Source organism: Muscardinus avellanarius, assembly GCF_963383645.1.
Source record: "Muscardinus avellanarius genome assembly, chromosome: 5".
NCBI classification, from domain to species: Eukaryota; Metazoa; Chordata; class Mammalia; order Rodentia; family Gliridae; genus Muscardinus; species Muscardinus avellanarius.
In genome coordinates, this window is record NC_137790.1 from 132,620,219 (window position 1) to 132,641,383 (window position 21,165).

Genomic DNA, 21,165 nt, shown 5'->3' on the forward strand with positions numbered 1-21,165 from the left:
GGGACTGAGCCCGGGGGCATCTACCTCTGAGCTATACCCTCAGACCTTCTTGGTTTTTTATTTTGGAACTGGGTCTCTAGGTTGCTGGGAGCCTCGCTGTGTTTCTGAGGCTGGTCTGGAGCCCATGATCCTCCTTTCTCAGCCTCCCAAGTACTGGGATTACAGGCATGCACCACCATGCCTGGCTCCATTTTGTTTTATATCTGAGTTGCACTAATAGAATTTGCTTTCCTTCCGAGACACCCACGAGAAGTAATATATCAGGTATTTAACGATCAGTCTTGGAGAGGTGAAGAGAGAATGTGAAAATAATTCAAGCATGAGATAAAGATTTACACTTTCCCCCCTTGGTGCCACTCAGACTTGGGTCAAACCAGCCTGGTGGTGCACACCTAGGATGCCCATAATTAAGGAGGCCGAGGCGGGAGATCACAGTTTGACCCAGCCTGTGCAACCTAGCAAGACTCTGTCCCATATCACACTTAAGGGGCTGGGATGCTCAGTGGTACAGCCTCTCTGGTTTCAATCCTAGCACTGCAAAAAACCAAAAGAAAGCCCTTGGGTTAATGTGTCCGAGTTGAGACCAGAGAACACTTGATACATAGCGTTTAGAGCCCCAGTGCTGTGGGCTTGACTTCATTGTCTCTTCAGTGTGCTCCTGGAATCAGAGTATGAGAAAGGAAGGCAGCTGTTGCTGAGGTGCTGCCATGGCCTTCACAAGAGGTGTACAAGTTCACTGCAGAGGCGGCCAAGATAAGACGCCCTGCGCTCCAGGAGTCTGTCCCCGGCTTGACTTCTGTCAAACTCTCTGACAAGGATGTTTTTTCCTTCCCGTTGCAAATGCTCCATCCTTGCGGCTCTGACTGCTTTCATCGTTGTCTGCTTTTGAAGAGGAAGTTGTTGGACTTGTGCCCAGTGTTGCTGCAAGTGGGGAGGGAGGAGATGCAGGAAAGTGGGAGAGCGCACTTTAACCTGCGGCCTTTGCCTGCGAGTGTTGGGTCGCGATAAGGACGAGCGAGCGTGTCAGTGGGAGCGGGCTCGCTCCAAAGCCGCTCTTATCAGGAGGTGGATCTCTAAGGAGAAATGAGTGAGTAATGCAGCTGTGAAGCAGTCCGCGGTATACCAAGTAGGTCTGAACGTACCTTGCCAATTCTATTCCCAATCTTATTTTGCTAGAACTGGAAAAGTTCTTATAATGAGGTATAAAATAGCTGGGCATGGTGGCGCACACTTGTAATCCCAGTACTTGGGAGGCTGAGACAGGAGGATCGCCACTCACAGCCAGTCTTAGCTACTTAGTGAGGCCCTCTGCAACCTAGTGAGACCCTGTTTCAAAATAAAGGATAAAGCCAGGTGTCGTGGCACACACTTGTAATCCCCGCGCTTGGGAGGCTGAGACAGGAGGATCGCACAAGTTCAAAGCCAGCCTCAGCTACCGAGTGAGGCTCTCAGCAACTTAGTGAGACCCTGTTTCCAAATAAAGTATAAAATAGGTTTGGGAGTGTAGCCCAGAGGTAGAAAAGACCCTGGGTTCCACACCCAGTACCATAGACAAACAAACAAACAAACAAACAGGGCTGGGGGTGTAGCTCGGAGGTAGAATGCCTCTGGGTTCAGTCCCCAGTTTTAAAAAAGAAGCAGCATAAAATAGTTGAAGTTTCTTGGGAAGGAATTTATAAAGTAATAGACTCTCCTCCTAATGCCTGTTGCACATGCAGCATATTATTTAGCACGTCTCTTCCCCAGCTCCACCCCTCTGTCTTTCCTGAGCACTGTTGCAGTGTTTTCAGGGCACCAGGAGTGCTCACGCGGCTGCAGCCGTGGTCCTCCCGGTGCCCCTCCTCGGTCCCGAGCTGCCCTCGCTCCCCTGCAGCCTCCTGCCCTCTCTTCTCCGGGACACCCTTCATGGCTCCTGCGCGTGTCAGCATCCCACGCAGAGATCACACGCACGTCACGTCGTGCATTCGTGCTCTGCTCGCTCAGCGGGAGTGGGGATTGCCTGCTTCTGTCTCACCCGATACCTGACGAGAGGCTCGGCTCGGGGCTGCCCCCAGCTGTGGCGGTGCTATAAATTCTGTCCCGTGTTTCTGTGGGAACCTGATCTTTATGAACCTTCTAAGGTATTTCATCCCATTTCAAGTTACTCTTTTATAATACAGTCTTTAGAAATTTGGGGAAAATATTTGCAACCAAAACAAGAAGAAATATTAGTACATATAGAGCTTGTGTACATCATTAAGGAAAGTATGTGAAAGTCCAGTAAGTAGGCAAAGGACGGGGGAATAGCTCCCACAAAAGAAATTCTCGCCCTCGCCCTCGCCCTCTCTCTCTCCTTCTCCCTCTCCCTCTCTGGTACTGGGGATGGAACCCAGGGGCATTCGACCTCCGAGCTACACCCTTTGCCCTGTATTTTATTCTTTATTGAAACAAGGTCTCACTGAGTTGCACAGGGCCTCACTAAGTAGCTGAGGCTGTCTGCTGGCCACAATCTTCCGGTCTCAGCCTCTCAAACGCTGGGATTACAAACGTGTGCCACCATACCCGGCAAATAAGTTTTTCTTTAAATGGCCAAAGAGATCTGAGGAGATTTTTATCTTTACTAGAGATCAGAAAATACAAATCAAAGCAAAATGCCGTTTCTCAGTTTGGCAAAAATCATTTCAGTTGATAACCTGAAACATTTTAGAGTATTGTATTGGTAGCCAGTCTTAATATCTAACTAATGAGAATGTCACTAGCTGACAAACTGCCAGCTCTTTCTACATTTTCAGTTGAAGTTGTCTCCTAGGAGTTTGTAATCCAGCTGGGAGGTAAAAGTCAACATGTAGCGTTGGGTGTGGTGGTGCACCCCTGTAACCTCAGGACGTGGGAGACTGAGACAGGAGGATCACGGTTCGCAGCCAGCCTCGGCTGCTTAGTGAGTCTCTGTATAACTCAGACCCTGTTTCATAATAAAAAATAAAATTGGGGAGCCGGGCGTGGTGGCACACGCTTGTAATCCCAGCATTTGGGAGGCTGAGACCGGAAGATCGCGGTTCGCCGACAGCCTCAGCTACTTAGTGAGGCCCTCTGCAACTCAGTGAGACCCGGTATTCAAAAAAAGAATAAAAAATAGGGCAGGAGGTGTAGCCCGGAGGTCGAATGCCCCTGGGTTCCAACCCCAGACCTGCAAAATAAAATAAAATAAAATAAAATAAAATAAAATGGGGCTGGGAATGTAGCTCAGAGATAAATACCTCTGGGTTCAATCCCCAGTACTGCAAAAAAAAGAAATAAAGAAAATAAAACTAACATGCAGACTGTTTGGTGTCACATCAGTGTCCAGGTATGTGTGTGTGTGTGTGTGTGTGTGTGTGTGTGTGTGTGTGTGTGTGTGCGCGCGTGTGTGTACGCGCTCACTACATTGCCGAGGCTGTCGTTGAGCCTGCAGTCTTCCTGTCTCAGCCTCCCATGTACTGGGACGCCTGGCTGCCGGTTTAACTATTTGCTTGTTGCGGAGCACACACGGTTCTTCACCTGCATCAGTAATTCTTTATCCACGTCAGTTTTCCTACTCATTTTTGTTTACATAAGAATCAGCCTGTTACAGTCAGTGGAGGCTGTTTTAGGCTAAAAAGATGGTTTCAGAGCCACATACACCTCTACTTAATTTGATGTGTGACTTTTGAAAAGCTACTTACATTCCTTATTTGTAAAACTAGGACCTTACCTTATAGGGATTTTGTTACGAGATTTATTAATTCAAAAGTATTTATTGAGCATCTACTTTGTGCCAGGCACATTCTCAGACACTGAGGATACCGCAGTAATTAAATATCCCTGCCTGATAAACTTGTATCCTAATATTGGAGAACAGAGGAAGAAAAGTAAAATGCACAGGATACTGGAGAGTGTTGGGTTGTATACAGGAAAACAAACAGGGAAGGACAGTGGATATTGTGTTCGGGACAGTGCTGCCATTTTCAGTAGGATGACCCAGGAAGTTCTAAGATGTTGACATTACTGCAAAGATTTCAGTGAAGTGAGGGAATAAGCCATGTAGATGTTTGGGGGAGGATTATTCCAGGCAGAGAAAGTAACATATGCAAAGGACTGAGTTAGTACTGTTCCTGATGTGTCTGTGGAACAGCTGGAGGCATGTCCTAGGATCAGCGCCAGCAGTGGGAGAGAGACGGGCCAGACTGAAGCAGCCTGAGCCAGGCCCGCTGTCGCTCCCACTGGGTGCAGGAGGGCGCGGGGCGCTCCCACTGGGTCCTGCTCCGTCCCACTTAGAAGACGAGGATGACAGATCAGTTAGGAAACTGTCAAATAACTGAGATGAAGCTTAATAGACGAAGGTGTTGGCGGAGGGAAAGTGGGAATGGAGAGGTATTTAGATTCTAGATACATTTTCAAGGCAGATAAATTAAAATACCGGGCCTGAGCAAGAGAGGAGTCAAAGATGGCCTGAAGTTGTGGGTTTGAACAACTGGCAGGATGAAGCTGCCATTAAGAAGAGTAACATACACAGCGCTTCTCCGGGTGTGGTGTATGGTGCCTGTTGGCGCTCCTCAGAAGATGATCCCCTGCCATGAGATTTAGGGGGAATGAACAGCTTTTTTATCCCCCGTGCTTCTGTCCATCTCCACAAGCAAATGCAGTGTCTTACAGAATAACTACATAACAAAAGATATGCAGCTGGGTCGTTGGAGTCTTGGTAAATCATTCCGTCTGGCGGCCAAGAGTTTTATTCCCAAACAAGATAGAGCTTGTGTTTTTCCGTGGTAATAGTACAGGCACGGGCAATGCAGGAATACCAGTGATGATAGTTTCTTTAAATCAAAGGAAAATGTTATTAACTAATGTTTCATTTTTAAGGAAAATATGACAGCGTATGCTCGATTTTTCCTTTCAGGATGCTGCCTTATGGCTGCCTAGCAACAGGAGACCGCTCCGGCCTCATTGAAGTCGTGAGCACCTCTGAGACGATCGCGGACATTCAGCTCAACAGCAGCAACGTGGCGGCCGCCGCCGCCTTCAACAAAGACGCCCTCCTGAGCTGGCTCAAGGAGTATAATTCCGGGTTAGTTTGTTCCGCTCGATTATTAGTCAGACAGTAACTCTTCCCCAGTAGAGACCATCCGTGTCTTCGAGGAAAGGTGACTGCAGTCATGCTTTATTGCAGGTTAGAGCAGCGCGGCCATAGGCTCCCACAACCTCAAGAGTGCTTGGCGTTGAATTCTACTCCATCTAGATCAAATTATAGAAGCCCTGCAATAAGCTTACAGCCTAATGACTTAGCTATTTTTGAGGTAGCAGATTTAAGCTTTTAAGCATATCAACTAAGTAAGTTTCAAATAGACTAATTTTAGGAGAAATGAGTTTGTAAACTGTGAGCTCTTCAGACTAAAAAGTGCCCTGCTTGGAGTCATGTTATTTATGTTGTGATGTTGGAAAAGCATTAATGTATAGGAAATAAGGGAATTTCAGTGGAGGGGAAGAGCTGTGCAGGTGTTTTTTGTTAGAGACTTCTAAGTGAGATTCAGATGCTGTTATTAGCAATATCCATGTGATCGTTGCAGGTGAGAGTCAGTTTCTAAAGTTTGATTTGTGGCCTTGTCTCCAAAGGGTCTCTATTTCTCACCTCTAATTGAAGGCAGTGACTTCAGTGGCTGCAAACACAGCATTTAACTCTTGAGTGTAGAATTCTCATCTTAGGCCCAAACTGACAAAAATGTCCCCACGCCCAGCCTGCACCAGCAGTGCCCATGGCTGCTCCTCGCTGAATGTGCGTGAGCTGCTCCGTCCCACTCGGCCGCGACTCCTGGGACGGGCCCCACCCGTCATCTAACGTTTCAGAAGCCAGCCTGGCCCTGCCCTCTGGCTGCTGACCATGCCGTGCTCCTGTGGTTCGGGCCCCTTATGTCTACGTTCTCCACACAGTTAAAAGGACGCAGGTGTGGTCCAGCCTCGGCCCCTCGCTTGGCAGCTAATGCGCTGTTGTTCCCACCTCCTCCTCTGCAGGGATGACCTGGACCGAGCCATCGAGGAGTTTACCCTGTCCTGCGCTGGCTACTGTGTAGCTTCTTATGTCCTCGGGATTGGCGACAGGCACAGCGACAACATCATGGTCAAGAAAACGGGCCAGGTGAGCCGCGCGCGGGGAGCGCGGGCCGCGGAACGCACTCGTCTTGTCTTGCCTTCAGTCTTCCCCTGGCCCTTCGTCCCCATGCCATCCGCTTCCACATTTGTTTGCTTAATGTTAGGTGGGAAGCATTTATTTAAATGTTAAAAAATTATTGGGGTCACGTGGGGGGTGCTGGGATTTGAACCCAGGGCTTCCCCTGAGCTACACCCCGTCTCACTAAGTTTCTGAGGGTCTCACTGAGTTCTTAGCTAAAACTGGCTGCAAACCTGTGCTCTCCCTGCCTCGGCCTTTCAAGTGCCGGGATTACAGGCATGCACGACCACACCCAGCTTATTGTGCTTATTTTAAAGTGGCCTATTCTTTTACTAAGAAATTTAGCTGGGCGTGGTGGTGCCTGCTTGTAATCCCAGCATTTGGGAGGCTGAGACAGGAGGATTGCTGTTTGTGGCCAGCCTCAGCTACTTAGGCCCTTTGCAACTCAGTGAGACCCTGTTTCAAAATTAAGAATAAAAAATAGGGCTGGGGATGTCGCTCGGAGGTAGAGTGCTCGGGCTCAGTCCTCAGTACCACAAAAAACAATATGAGAATATGTTACGTGAGATTTAGGAGGCGGGATGGAAAGGGGAGAGCAGTAAAGTTCCCTGGCCCTGCACAGGCTAAAAAGCAGCCTGCCCAGAGAAACCATGCACTACCTTGGCCAGTGGAAAATTAATTTGGGATTTTTAGAGAGTTCAGGAAGAATTAGTGAAAGGCTGATAGAAGACTAAGCAAAATGAAAACAGGAGTTTTCTTAAGGAAAAAATCAACCAATTAGCAGGAAATGTCGTTCTAGTATACTACTACCACAGGTTCAGCTTTGAAACATACTGTGATGTGCACAACATACTGTGATGTGCACAGGGCGCCGGCGCACACCCGGGAGGCTGGGACAGGAGAGCCCAGGTCTGCCGCCAGCCCCGGCGGCGTAGCAGTGCCATGGCAACTTGGTAGGCCCTGTCTAAAAATAAAACATAAGGTAGGGCTGCGGGTTTAGCTCAGGTAGAGTGTTTCCGGGTTCAATCTCTAGTACCACAAAAACAAAAACAAAAAACCAGAACAAACACAAAACCTCAGTACTAATGTAGCCAGAAGTTAAGACAGTGCTCTGCATTATGTAACATTATGTTAGCACAAGAGTCATCTAAACTCGGGAGGCAAAAATGAGTAGAAACGGTATGTTGAAAATGGAGGCGGCAGCGGGCAGCTCGTGAGTGTGGAGAAGGCCTCGGCGCTGGTCCGGCTCGGGAGCCTGTGCGGCAGGAGACACTCTAGCTGTTGTGTCTGATGTTTTATCAAAGCATTTGGCTTTGTAAAGGTCAGACATGTTTGTTACTTGCAAGTCTCTAAAGATTCTCCTCTGCCGTGTGCAGCTCGATAGCAGGGCTATTTTTGAGTGCGAAAGAACCGCGAGTATTAGCAGTGCCGGCCCCTGCGTGGCCCATGGGCTGTGGACAGAGCAGGGCAGGCGGGGAGCCCAGGCCCGGGGAGCTGACCTTTCTATGTGAAAGCCATCACAAAATGAGGGGAATTGAATCCCATTTGCTTTCCAGCTCTTCCACATCGATTTCGGACATATTCTTGGAAATTTCAAGTCTAAATTTGGCATTAAACGGGAGCGAGTGCCTTTTATTCTTACGTACGACTTCATCCATGTCATCCAGCAGGGGAAGACGGGCACCACGGAGAAGTTCGGCCGGTGAGTACCGCGCGCGTCCAGGGCAGCCTCGGCTGGCGCTTGTCTGTGCCGCGTGGCCTTACTCGGGGATATTTGGATCTGGGAGATAATTCAGTGTGATACAGGAGGTTTTGGGGATTCAGACATGCTTAAGGGAGCCGGGCGTGGTGGCGCACGCTTGTAATCCCGGCATTTGGGAGGCTGAGACAGGAGGATCGCAGGTTTACGGACAGCCTCAGCTACTTAGTGAGGCCCTCTGCAACTCAGTGAGACCCTTTTTCAAAGTAAAGAATAAAAATTAGGCTGGGGGTGTAGCTTGAAGGTAAAATGCCCCAGGGTTCCATCCCCAGTACCACACACACAAAAAAAATTTGAGATAGGTTACTGTATTTTATTTTAATAGTATGCCAACTTTTACCTGTTACAGAACAATTCTCTAAAACTGTCAAAACATTTGACTGGAGCCGGGCGTGGTGGTGCACGCTTGTGATCCCAGCATTTGGGAGGCTGAGACAAGAGTATACGGGTTCACAAACAGCCTCAGCTACTTAGTGAGGCCCTTTGCAACTCAGTGAGACCCTGTTTCCAAATAAAGAATAAAAAATAGGTCTGGGAGTGTAGCTCGGAGGTAGAAGGCCCCTGGGTTCCATCCCCAGTACCGCAAACAAAAACAAAAAGAAAAAAAAAATTGACTGTAAAATGCGAAGAGAACAGGTGTTCTGCTGTCATTCTGTGTGGAGATCATGGGTTCTGAGACCAGCTCTCTAATCTACTCCTTCCTACATGCATGTTCTTAAACATATTACTTGTCGGGCTGGGATGTAGCAAGACAAAAAAAAGACCCCCATTAAACATATTACTTGTCTTCTTGCTTGTGTTTCTTTATCTCAAAATATGGGCAGACGTAACTTGATTTGCGGCCCTTGTGGCAGTTAGAGCTTTGTACCCTGTGGCCCAGGCAGCGCGCCCTAACAAATAGCTGCTGTCACTGTTCCTGGGCTGCCTGGGTTTCTGCTGCGTGGAGTTGTGAGGATGAGTTTTCTAGCAGACGAAGGGCGTAGATTTGCTGGAAGAGTGAGGGGGGGAGGCGAGGCGGCGGGAGGAGCGAGCAGACGTGCACAGCGGGCCAGTGGGGAGGTCGCGCCAGGAGAGGCCGCGAGCCCGGGAGAGCATCCAGGAAGACTGTCGCCTGTTCGGCAGTGAGTTCTCAGAACTCATAAGAAGTCAGAAGCATAGCTGGCTATGTGGCCTTTTATCATAGGAGTTTCCCTTTAGTTTTGTTTTCGAAAAATACTCGTGTGATTTTAGAGAGCCTGATTAGTTTATGCAATTTTAGACTCAGGACAGAAGTAAAAATCAGCAGTGGACCTTGATTGTCCGTGTTCCAGAGCTAAGGGGAAGCTCACACTTGCCTCTTGTCTTCCTATGAATGCGCTCTTCCCAACCCCGCGGTGCTCGGCCACTCGCGGCGCCTGCGCAGCTTCCGCCAGTGCTGTGAGGACGCGTACCTGATTTTACGGCGGCACGGGAACCTCTTCATCACGCTCTTCGCACTGATGCTGACCGCGGGGCTTCCGGAGCTCACCTCAGTCAAGGACATACAGTATCTCAAGGTACGGACTCCTTTTCCTCGTATGTTGGACCTCGTGGGCTTGGAGCTCAGACGGAGGCGCCTGTGTTGCTGGGCTCAGAGCTGCGCACCTGTGATCCCAGGACTTGGGAAGCTGAGGCAGGACCACGGGTGCTAGGCCAGCGTGTGGTAACTTAGCCCGTTTCAAAGTAAAATACAAAAACGGACTGGGCATGGTGATACGTGTATGAAATCCCAGTACTTGAGAGGCTAAGACAGGAGGACTGCAGGGTCAAGGCCAGCCTCAGCAGCTTGTAAGACCCTCAGCAACCCTGTTTCAAAGTTAAAAAAAAAATTAAAGGTCTGGGGATATAGCTTGGAGATACCGTGCCACGGTTTAATCCCCAATACCTCAAAAGGGGTTCTGGGTTAGTGTTAGAGCACCCCATGGGTTCTGTCTCCAGTACTACCACCAAGTAAGTCTGATTTCATTCTATTGTCCCAAAGGGCATGAGTTGGTCTGTGTTGGTCTTTAGCCAAGAGGAAAAGAATCTGGGAAGTTTGCAGGAAGGAGCAATTTTGAAAGAGGCTCTTTTAACCCTGATGGTTCTCTTATCAGTAAAAGGAGCAAAAAGAGGGCTGTGTTGGGCAGTGGCCTTGCAGCCACACACAGGAAGACCAAGGAGGAGCCCTGGGCAGCCCCTTGCGTCTCGGCGCCCACGTCATACTTGCCAGGGCACTCGTGGGCCTTGAGGCGTCTGGCGAGGAGGCAGCTGAGTGAGGATCCCGGGTCCTCAGAAGCACTTGTGGCGGGTCCTGCTCTCGGGCCCCCTCGGTGCTCACACCCCGACCTGCGAATGACATCTCAAAAAGAGCCTGAGATGCCCCGCGGGGGGCCGGGAGGCGCGGCAGGCCCGCCTCTGGCCATCGGGATGTTTGACGTGTCTGCTGAGGAACCATCAAATGCACGTTTGTTTGTCCCCCTCCCCGTCATTTTCAGGACTCTCTCGCCTTAGGGAAGAGTGAAGATGAAGCGCTCAAACAGTTTAAGCAGAAATTCGACGAGGCGCTCAGGGAAAGCTGGACGACTAAAGTGAACTGGATGGCCCACACCGTGCGGAAGGACTACCGGTCCTAGCGGCCTCTGCGCCGCGCCTCTTGGTCTTGTTTCATTTTGGTTTGCACTTGCACTAAAGCGGATGTGGCCCTGCCGGAGATGCCGTAAAGGGAATGAAATCTGGGGCTCCATCGGCCTCAGAAGCCCGCAGTCCACAGACGCGAGCGACCCGAGCGGCCCCCGAGGACCGCCTCTGCTTTCTGAATGCCTCCGAGGCTCGGCACGAGTCCTCTCAGCGTTACGGATAATCATTTCCTGCTGACCGCACGCCAGGAATGCTACTAGAGACTGGTGTTTTCTCAAGTGTTCGGGTACTTTACCAGAAAGGTGTAAATACTTGTTTTCAGTGTTGTGACCAGCTGTGACCACTCGGCCAACACCTGCCCACACCTGGGGCTGGGCGTTCTTACTTTCTAAGTAAGGTTGCAAAGAAAGTTGTCTTCCTTCTCTTTTTAAAAATTGTGTAAACTACAAATTATAATATAATTTGAAATTATGATTATTTTTGAAAAGAAATCTTTTAAACCTGTGGACACTCATTAATTCTTTTGTTAATATTTATTTACCATGATTGCATCATTCCAACCAGACTCGCTGAAAATCTACTGGTGAGGCAAATATAATATATATATAAATATGCTGCATATATATTTATAAAAATTTCTAGTGGGAGTTCTATATAAAACGATGTTTCTTTGGTATTCTTCAGCCTGTGTTTTGAAGTTTTACAAAAGGTGGCGCTTCCCTCAGCGTCCGTCCAGTTACCTGTGCGATCCAGTTCTTCCTCTGCCTCTAGGGAGGCGCGCACTAGTGCAGGTGTCCACGGCCTCTGTGAAAGCGCTCTCTCCATGGAGCGCAACACTAGCAGTTGTAGCCCAGAAAGCACGACGCGGAAGGAACCCATTTATGGAATCCACTCCAGACCGAAAAGTCAGTATTTTAGTAAAATGCCAGCGGTTCTTACTGTATTTATTAAAACTTGAAATAATGTGATTTTTTTCAAGGATTCGTTCACATTGAAATGGTTTTATGCCACATGGAGATCTTTAATTTATTTGTTGAGGTACCATGTACTTAGGGTGCTAGGTGGCGGGCAGCGCTCACGTGTGCAATAGGAACTCCTGGTCTGAACGTGCCCGAGGATGCCCCTTCTGAACCCCGCGGCGTCTCACAGCTCTCTCGTCTCCAAAGAACACTGGAGCGCCGTCCTCGGCCGCAGGGAGAACACCGCCGAGGACCTGCCCGGGACCGGGCTCTCTGTAGGAATTTATTAAAGGCTGTTTGATTTTGTCGTCCTCAATGTTCTCAAATAAACGGGTGAGCTGGTTTTGGCTGTTCGTGGCTGTGTGAGCCTCTTCTTTGCAGGCAGCACAGGCCTCCAAGATGTGGCCAAGTCCTTCAGCAGGAGTCCTCCAGCCCCAGGAGCAGGCTGAGGCTCAGGGCCCCTCCCTGCCGAGGCCCCATCAGGAGTGTGGGAGGCCTCTGGGCACTGGCGGAGCCTGGGGTGAGGGGCGCCCTCAGTAGGAGGTTCCCCGACACCGCGTCATTTACTTGGCATCTGAGCCAAGGCCGGCTGCGGCCACTTGGAGGTGTCTCCCAGTGGACAGGTGCCCAGAGCAGGCCTGTTTCTTGGGCATAAGGAAGCTGAGGGTGGGGGTTGGCGTCTGAACTCCCCATTTCCAGGGCTGGTCCAGACTCAGTGAAAGTACCAGGAAAAGCCCATCGGAGCACAGGCGTGTCGGGGCAGTGTCCAGCAGCGGTCCATCACTGTTCACCGACAGGCCACGACGCAGGACTTTGGAGAGTAGCGAGCACTGCCAGGAAGAAGCAAGCGCCATCGTGCCTAGCAGGGTGTCCACCCAGAGGAGGGTCTGGGTGAGCACGTGCCAGGCCAAGGAGCGGTCCCAGCCACTCTGCATTCACCTTTCAGCCATCAGATAAAGCAAAAACTGGAGGGAATTGGCATAAATATCTAACGACAGAGATTCTTTGGCACCTCAGATGGAGATCCCAATAAATCAAATGTGTTTATGCTTATTTTTTCAAATTACTCAAATTCCACAAGTGACAACCCTGAGAGGGGGCTGGGAGTGTGGCTGTTTGCCAAGCGCATGCTTAGAGGTGTGGCCCTAGATCCAGTTCCCAGGGGTTGGAGATGGGAGCTCTGAGAATCATGTCAAGGCAAATCAAAGAGGCCAAGTTAGTATCACAAGTGTGAGGCCAGCCTGGACGGCTTAGCAAAACCCTGTCCCCAAAATAAGAAAAGGGCTGGAGGTGTAGCTCAGTGGCAGAGCACTTGCCTCGCTTGGCAAGGTGCTAAGTCTCTCCTTAGCACCACATGTGTGCGTGCATGCACGCGCGTGCACACACACACACACACACACACACACACACAGCGTGTAGTAGATGTGGGAGGTTCCTGGCCCATATCCACTCAGTCTTCCAACTACTAGGATTACAGGTGTGCACCACCATATCTGACCAGGCATTGATAGGTTTGTTTTTGGTTTTTAGTTTTGTTTTTTTTGTTTTTTTTTTTTTTTTTTGGTGGTACTGGGGTTCCTGGAAGCCCTTCTACCTCTGGGCTACACTCCCAGACCTATTTTTACACTTTTATTTGGAAACAGGGTCTCCTAAGCCAGCACGTGCGGCTGGCTTCGAACCTGCGCGATCCTCCTGTCTCAGCCTCCCAAGCGTGGGGATTACAAGCGTGCGCCACCACGCCCGGCTAGTTTTGGTTTTTTTTGCACGTCTGGGGATGGAACCTAGAGGCATTTGACCTCCAAGCTACATCCCCTGCCCTACTTTTTTATTGTGTGTGTGTGTGTGTGTGTGTGTGTGTGTGTGTGTGTGTGTTGCTAGGGATGGAATTCAGGGTTTCTCTACCTCCGGGCTATACTCCCAGACCTATTTTATACTTTATTTGGAAACAGGGTCTCTTGAGCCAGTTAAGGCTGGCTTCAAACCTGCGCAATTCTCCTGTCTCAGCCTCCCTAGCAAGCGCGCGCCACCACGCCCGGCTTATTCTTTATTTTGAAACAGGGTCTCACTGAGTTGCAAAGGGCCTCACTAAGTAGCTGAGGCTGGCCTTGAACCACCATCCTCCTTCTCAGCCTCCCGAATGCTGGGATGACAAGAGCATGCCACCACGCCCAGTTGAGCCCCACTTTAAAGGTCACCACTTCTTGACCTATTGCCAGGCTAGAATAACCTTTAATATGAGAGGAATCTCACAACCCCATGGCTGCAGTTTAGGGGATCAAATCCCTACTAGAGAAGCTAGTTCTGGGGATGCCTGGTTCTCCACTTTGGAGAGGGACCATGGCTGGAGTCGTAGGAGTGGGGAGGGCGCCCCGGAGCTGATGGTATTCGTCCATCCGCCCTCAGGGCTGGGGATGCGGGGACACTGGTCAGCACGGCGCTCTAGAGAGGATGTGACCACAGTTTGCGCAGTCTCTGACTTCGGCTCCTGCCACGCAGGTCCCCAGCTCTGGGCACACGTAAGCCCCGGCTTCAGCTGGTGCGGTGGTGCACACTTGTAACCTAGTACTTAAGAGCCTGCGACGGGGATCGCCGGTTCCAGGCCAGCCCCAACACCTGAGCGGGACGCTTAGCACCTCTGTGCGACAAAAAAAAAAAAAAAGAATTTATTAAAGAAGGAAAGAATGCTAACTCGCAAGCACAAAGCCTTGTTTGGATCCCAGCACTGCACACACATGCTTCTAAAAAGTGCACTAAGAGCCAGGCGCGGTGGTGCAGACTTATAATCCCAGCGTTCAGGAGGCTGAGACCGGAGGATCGTGGTTCGCAGACAGCCTCAGCTACTCAGTGAGGCCCTCTGCAACTCGGTGAGACCCGGTTTCAAAATAAAGAATAAAAAATAGGGCAGAGGGTTTTTTGGCATCTATCTCCGAGGTAGATGCCAAAAAATTGCATTTCCCTGATTGCTAATAATGTCGAACATTTTTATTGGCCCTTTGTATTTCTTCTCTTGTTATCTATTTAGTTCAATCACCCAATCATTTCTTGACTGGGTCATTTTTTTTTTTTTTTTTTTTTTTTTTTTAGCATTAAGTCCTTTAAGCACGTTGTGTATTCTAGATCTTAGCCCTCTCTCAGGGGAGTAGCTGCAGAGGTCGGCTCCCATCCTGTATGCTCTTTCTTTAGGCTCCTGGTGGCTCCCCCTGGTGAGCAGAAATTTTCTAGTTTAATGCCATCCCATCTATTCATTCTTATTTTAATATCCTGAGCTCTGAGGGTCTTATTGGGGAACTACCCGTGCCTAGATGTTTGAATGTTAGACTGATGCCCTCCTCTAATAATTTCAAAGTCTCTGGTCTAATTTCTAGGTCTTTGAGACTATAGTGCATCAAGAAAACTTTTTGAAAGGAGCCAGAAAACTATTACAGATTTTCAGACTGCAAATGAAAAGGTCATTGAAGCATCGTGCAGATGTAAATGTCTATCATCAGTCTCCTTAACCCAATGGAAGCAAAAAGCTTCTAGAGTCTTTATTCTTTTTTTTTTTTTTTTTTTTTTTTTTTTTTTTTTTTTGGTGGGTCTGGGGATGGAACACAGGGGCATTTGACCTCCGAGTCACCCCCCGCCCCATTGCAGAGGGCCTCACTAAGTTGAGGCTGTCCACGAACAGCGATCCTCCAGGATCAGCCTCCCAAATACTGGGATTACAAGCGTGCGCCACCACGCCCGGCTAGAGTCTTTATTCTCATTAAAGTGGAAAAGGTCCTAGAGGCCCAAAGGGGAGACAGCCATAGTGGGCCGCGCCCAGCCGTGACCCGCTATTTCTTGCCGTGACCTCACAAGGAGCCGTGTGCGGAGCCACGAGCCCCGGCTATGTAAGGCCCTGGCCGCTGCTGGCTTTTGTCCATAAGTCCAGGGGCCTCTTGGTGGTGACCGTCGGACTCTCAGTTAGTCAGCTCGTTTGGCGGAGTGATGGCCTTGGATCTGAGTTGTGGGTTTGGGCTTTGGCTGTGTTGTGTGTGTTTGTTTGTTTGGGTTTTTATGTGGTTGTACTTTTGTTTGTTGGTAGCTGTTTTGCTCTGTAGCTAGCACGGTCAGTTGCTGTTGTGGCTTTCAGTGGACAGTGTGAGGTGAGGCCAGCTCTCCTTGTGAGGATGCTCGCGAGGGCCATTATGAGACCCGGAGGGACACCGCGAGGGCACCTTCGTCCAGGTCAAGTTGGCCCACTGTGTCCTCACCAGGACCACGGTGGCCATGAAGGTCCTGACTAAGGACAGATGGGTGCTCACGCTCGCTCCATCCAAGATGGATCTAATGAGGACTGTGAGCACCCAAAGGTCGACCAGCGGTTTCAGATGGTAGAACCTGCCGGCTACGTCTACCTGGTGATGGAGCCCGTGTGCAGAGGGCTCTGGCTCGTTGGCCGCTGAGTGTGTCTACCTGGTGATGGAGCCCGTGTGCAGAGGGCTCTGGCTCCCAGTGACTTGTTACACAAACACGTTGCCGCTGTGCGCTGGTCCCAAAGATTTGCCCTGGATCCAACCAAGTAGATGCACTGAAAGGGGAGCAGAGGTCCGAGGATTATTTAATATCAAAGTGTCTCTAGTGAAAGTAGGCCACCCAGAGGGCTAATGCCAGCCTCCTGGACACCGACACCGGCCAGCCCAGCGTAGACTCTGGCAATTGTAGGAGGGATACGCAAGTTGCAGGGGCTTCCCCACAGGGATCGCAGGCCGCCTGGAGTCTCCTGGGGGTGAGGGGCTCCCTCTGCCCCCCGGGAGACACCGCAGAGACGTTTTCCTGGGAAACTTTCCTGCCCTGTGATGGCTCCTAATAAATTTCTGTTTCTTTGATTTTATAATAAAATTGATAACCCTGAAACATGGGGGGAAAGACTTCTTAATGAGAGTCTCTGCAGTAGGTTTGGGAAGGCATATTTCATTTTATTTTATTTTATTTTATTTTATTTTATTTTATTGTGTGGTACTGGGGGTAGAACCCAGGGACTTTTCAACCTCTAGGCTATACTCCCAAACTCTTTTATACTTTATTTGGAAACAGGGTCTCACTAAGTTGCTGAGAGCCTCACTCAGTAGCTGAGGCTGGCTTTGAACCTGTGCGATCCTCCTGTCTCAGACTCCCAAGTGCGGGGATTACATGCGCCACCACGCCCGGCTAGGCATATTTTAACAGAAATTGTCTAGCTGATTGGGTGAGACCAGCAGGAGTTACATTTAGTGTGAGATCACTGTGTTACCCTGGGGGGACGGGGCTCAGGACCACAATGGGGAAACTCGTGGGGGAAACCCATGGGGCCGGGAGGGACCTCTGAGGCTGAGGGCCTGGGATTGGGTGGGGCAGGGGTCTCTGGGACTCTGATGGGAGGAGAAACAGCCTGTTGAGTTGGAGATGAGGCTGATGGCTGAAGCCGCAGTGGCTCAGGAGGCTTGGATTCCCACCCCAAGCTGGCAGCGATGGCTGCTGAGGCTATAGGGGCAGCGTGTCTAGAGCCACCGCCCAGCCAGACAGCGACCAGAGTCGCCCTCGGGATGGACTGCAAACCTCCTGTCGTAATTTGTCTGTGTGCTTTCTTCTTTATCAGATGCTCTTGCTAAAGGTAATAAACGCTCAGAAATGATGCTCTGGTGGGCAGGGTGAGGTCTATGACAAACCTGTACGGAGCCAAATAACCCCCAAGAGAGGAGGCGCCATGGGAGCCCCTGGCTCCCGGGTTCAAACCCACCCATCACTGGGAGGGGCAGGCCGCCCATCTCGGCCCCGTGCTCCCCCTAGTGGTGGCCTGAGGAGTCGCTGGGCCGGGACTGCGGCAGTAGAGGTTTCAGAAACAAACTAGCCAGTACCTATTAACTTCTCATGACAGGAAATGAGAGGTAACCTCCTGGACTGCACTCCACCAGGGAGCCGGGCACTCCTCCCTGCCGGGCGTGTTGACAGCCCCTCCCGGGACCCACGGGGGCCGTGGATTCCGGGCACACTTAGGGACCACGTTCTCACACACACGTCCTTCCCAGCCAGGCAGGGGCTGAGCACTTGTGGAGGGCCTAGTAATTGCATGGTTTCCTCAACATCTACCCCAAATTCCACCATATTTATCTAGATAGTACGTGAATAAGCAGACCTGAAAACATTTATTCTGGACTAAGATCATTTCATAACAAAGAGAGGAGAAAAATTGACCAAGTGTTTTGTTTTTAATCTCATCCGAAGGCCTACATGTTAGGCCGGGTGTGAGGGCATATGCTTGTAATCCCAGCATTTGAGACACTGATACAGGGGGTGTAGCTCAGAGGTCAAATGCCCCTGGGTTCCATCCCTAAACCTACAAAAAAAAAAAAAAAAGTTGCTTTCTACCTAAGAGATTTTTTTTTTTTGGTGTGTGTGTGTGTGGTGGTACTGGGGATTAAACCTTGAATCCTGGGGCATTCTACATCAAGCTACACCCCCAGCCTTATTTTTTATTATTTGTTTACTTATTTATTTTGCAGTACTGAGGATGGAACTCAGAGGCATTCTACCTCCGAGCTACACCCCAGCCCTATTTTTTCTTCTTTATTTTGATACAGGTCCTCATTGAGTTGCAGAGGGCCTCACTGAGTAGCTGAGGCTGGCCGCGAACCACGATCCTCCTGTCTCAGCCTCCCGAATGCTGGGATCCCAAGCGTGCGCCACCGCGCCCTGCAGTAAGAGCTCTGCGAGCTAACAGAGGTATCATGCTTTTTGCTTTCGATTAAGACAGAGATTTGTTGGTGCTCTAGTCAGGGCTCAGGGAGGGTCTGAAAGGTAAAAGAGGGGTAGAGAAAAAGATAAAGGGGGGCGCTTTTTAGAATTCAAAGCCAAATCCTGAATACCTCCATTCTAACATCTAAAAAAGTGATGTTTGCCAGGCGTGGTGGCGCATGCTTGTAATCCCTGCGCTTGGGAGGCTGAGACAGGAGGATCGCACAGGTTCGAAGCCAGCCTCAGCTACTTAGTGAGGCTCTCAGCAACTTAGTGAGACCCTGTTTCCAGATAAAGTATAAAATAGGTCTGGGGGTATAGCCCGGAAATTGAAAAGACCTGGATTCCACCCCCAGTACCACCACCCAAAAAAAAAAAAAGTGATAAATTTATTTAACTTCTGCTTTTCAAATCTTATCCTCTCCTATATGGGTGCATTGGCTTCCAATACAACATTAATTATACAAGTTGTGTCTCTAGTACAGTCTTAAAGAACAGCGCAGACAGAAGGCATCTCTGGATTTGTGCCTGATGACTTTAGTACAGTGGTCCTCAACTTTGGCTGCAGTAGAGACGTGGGAGCTTAAAAAAATCCTAATCTACTGGTCTCAACCCATCCTGACTGACCATAATTTCTGGGAGACAGGACCCAGGAATCAGTACTTTCTAAGGCTTTCTAAGTGATGCGGTGTGTAGCCAAGACTGCTAACAAGTGCTGTCTAGTGTTTTTCTTGTTTAAGTGTGGTGTTTGTTTCTAAGTTGAACTAGGTATTTTTTATCATGTTCAAAAGTAATCTATAAGCCGGGCGTGGTGGCGCATGCTTGTAATCCCCGCGCTTGGCAGGCTGAGACAGGAGGATCGCACAGGTTCAAAGCCAGCCTCAGCTACTTAGTGAGGCTCTCAGCAACTCAGTGAGACCCTGTTTCCAAATAAAATACAAAATAAGTCTGGGAATATAGCCTAGACGTAAAAAACCTTTCCTTTATGATACCCATGACAGAAAATCTACCGTGCAATCTCAAGATCTCAGAACAAGAATACTTTGATAAGAAGCAGGCTTTGATCAAGAAATGCCAGTGTAGTTCACTATTGGGCAAGTCATTAATGTAATTTGTTATTTTAACATAGCAGCAGTGGCACTGTAATTCATTATTTTAACCATTCTGTGGAATCTGATAATTATATTCAACAAAATTTAGGTACTATTCTTTAGTAAAAATAACGAAATTAAAAGATATAGATTACTTTGTGTGTATGTGTGGTACTGGGGATGGAGCCCAGAGGCCTTCTACCTCTGAGCTACACTGCCAGACCGTCCAGTACAGTACAGCCACACCTATTGCTGAGCGCTTGAAATGTGATTGGTGTGACTGAGGAACTGGGCTTTTAACTGTATCTTTTTTTTTTTTTTTTTTTTTTTTTTGCGGGTCTGGGGAAGGAACCCAGGGGCATTTTACTCCAAGCTACAGCCCCTGCCCTATTTTTTATTCTTTATTTTGAAACCGGGTCTCACTGAGTTGCGGAGGGCCTCACTAAGTAGCTGAGGCTGTCTGCGAACCGCGATCCTCTGGTCTCAGCCTACCGAATGCTGGGATTACAAGCGTGCGCCACCACGCCCGGCTTGTATCTCATTTTAACGATCTTGAACCAGGTGTGGTGGGTGTGATCCCAGCATCCCGGAGGATCGAGGTTCGAGGCCAGCCTCAGCTACTTAGGCCCTTTGCAACTCAGTTTCAAAAAAGTAAATAGACTAAAAAATAGGGCTGGGGGTGTAGCTTAGAGGTACAATGCTCCTGGGTTCCATCCCCAGTACCTCAAAAAAATAATAATTTTAACTAACTTAAGAGCAGTGGGGATCACATGGAATACAGCAAGTGGAGGAAATGGAGACTTCTCGCAGAGGGTGTCAGAGGATAATAGATGTCAAATCCCCAAATATAAGTTTCTGCTGTGAAACTAAATCCTGCCCAAAAGACCCGCGGAGACTGTGGGAACCCAGCACGCTCAGCACTGGTTGTGCAAGGTCGATAGAAATGGCTGCCCCGCTGGCCTCTGGGAGCATGCCCGCTGGGCTGCGGTCCCTCCTGAAGCCCGCAGTGGCCCCGCAGACTTCTTAACCCCGCCTGAGGGCGCATCTGGGAAAGTCTGGTGTGAACAATTCGCTTCTTTTTCTCTTGTTTCCTGGTCCTCGCTGTGTTAATGAAACAACTACATCTTCGGAAACCCACGCTTTTTCATTGAATTCTTATGTGACGCTCCCTCGTTTCTAGACAGAAAATGTTTCTCATTTTTTCCCTTTAAACTGATTGCATAATATGAACCAACTGCTTTCACCTAGAGAAACCATTTCCAGGATAAAAAAAAAACACATGCAAGCCGGGCGCGGTGGGCACGCTTGTCATCCCAGCATCCGGGAGGCTGGGACCGGAGGATCGCAATTCATGGCCAGCCTCAGCTACTGAGTGAGGCCGTTTCAAAATAAAGAATAAAAAATAGGGCTGGGGGTGTCATTCAGAGGTTAAACGCCCCTGGGTTCCATATCCAGACCTGCAAAACAAAACAAACACACACACGCAGACTTAGCCATGTTTAGAAACACAGACCAAGCCGCACTGATTTCATTTTACAGTGTTTATTGTAGTAAAAGTTACCATTGCAAAACAATCATTTTGGTCCTTATCTTACTTTCAGTTTGGCTTTAAAACATTTTACATTATTTACAGAATAAATTGCAATTTTTTTTTTATGGCTGCACATAATTTGTGTCCTGACCCTGGGAATATTACAGTTTCAAGTAACTAAAAAATAAAAACTCTGCAGACTAAATGTACTGCTTAGTACACGCTGAACACGTCTAATTGCCACAGTCATTGAAAAGTCCGATCTTTACTTAAGATTAAAATTCGTCGACACGAAG

General features: G+C 49.2%; 1 protein-coding gene across 2 annotated transcripts in view; it reads left to right on the forward strand.

The window, feature by feature from the left end:
• PIK3CB (phosphatidylinositol-4,5-bisphosphate 3-kinase catalytic subunit beta) overlaps window positions 1–10,549 on the forward strand; it is a gene marked incomplete at both ends in the record, with an annotated part of 69,486 nt that extends 58,937 nt beyond the window's left edge. For both annotated transcript variants that reach the window (XM_080695846.1, XM_080695847.1), the window contains 5 exons: window positions 4,895–5,062; window positions 6,004–6,127; window positions 7,717–7,862; window positions 9,322–9,454; window positions 10,412–10,549. In XM_080695846.1, the coding sequence (XP_080551972.1) occupies window positions 4,895–5,062; window positions 6,004–6,127; window positions 7,717–7,862; window positions 9,322–9,454; window positions 10,412–10,549 (709 nt within the window). The remainder of the gene's footprint in view (window positions 1–4,894; window positions 5,063–6,003; window positions 6,128–7,716; window positions 7,863–9,321; window positions 9,455–10,411) is intronic.
• Between the last annotated feature and the right edge of the window lie 10,616 nt (window positions 10,550–21,165).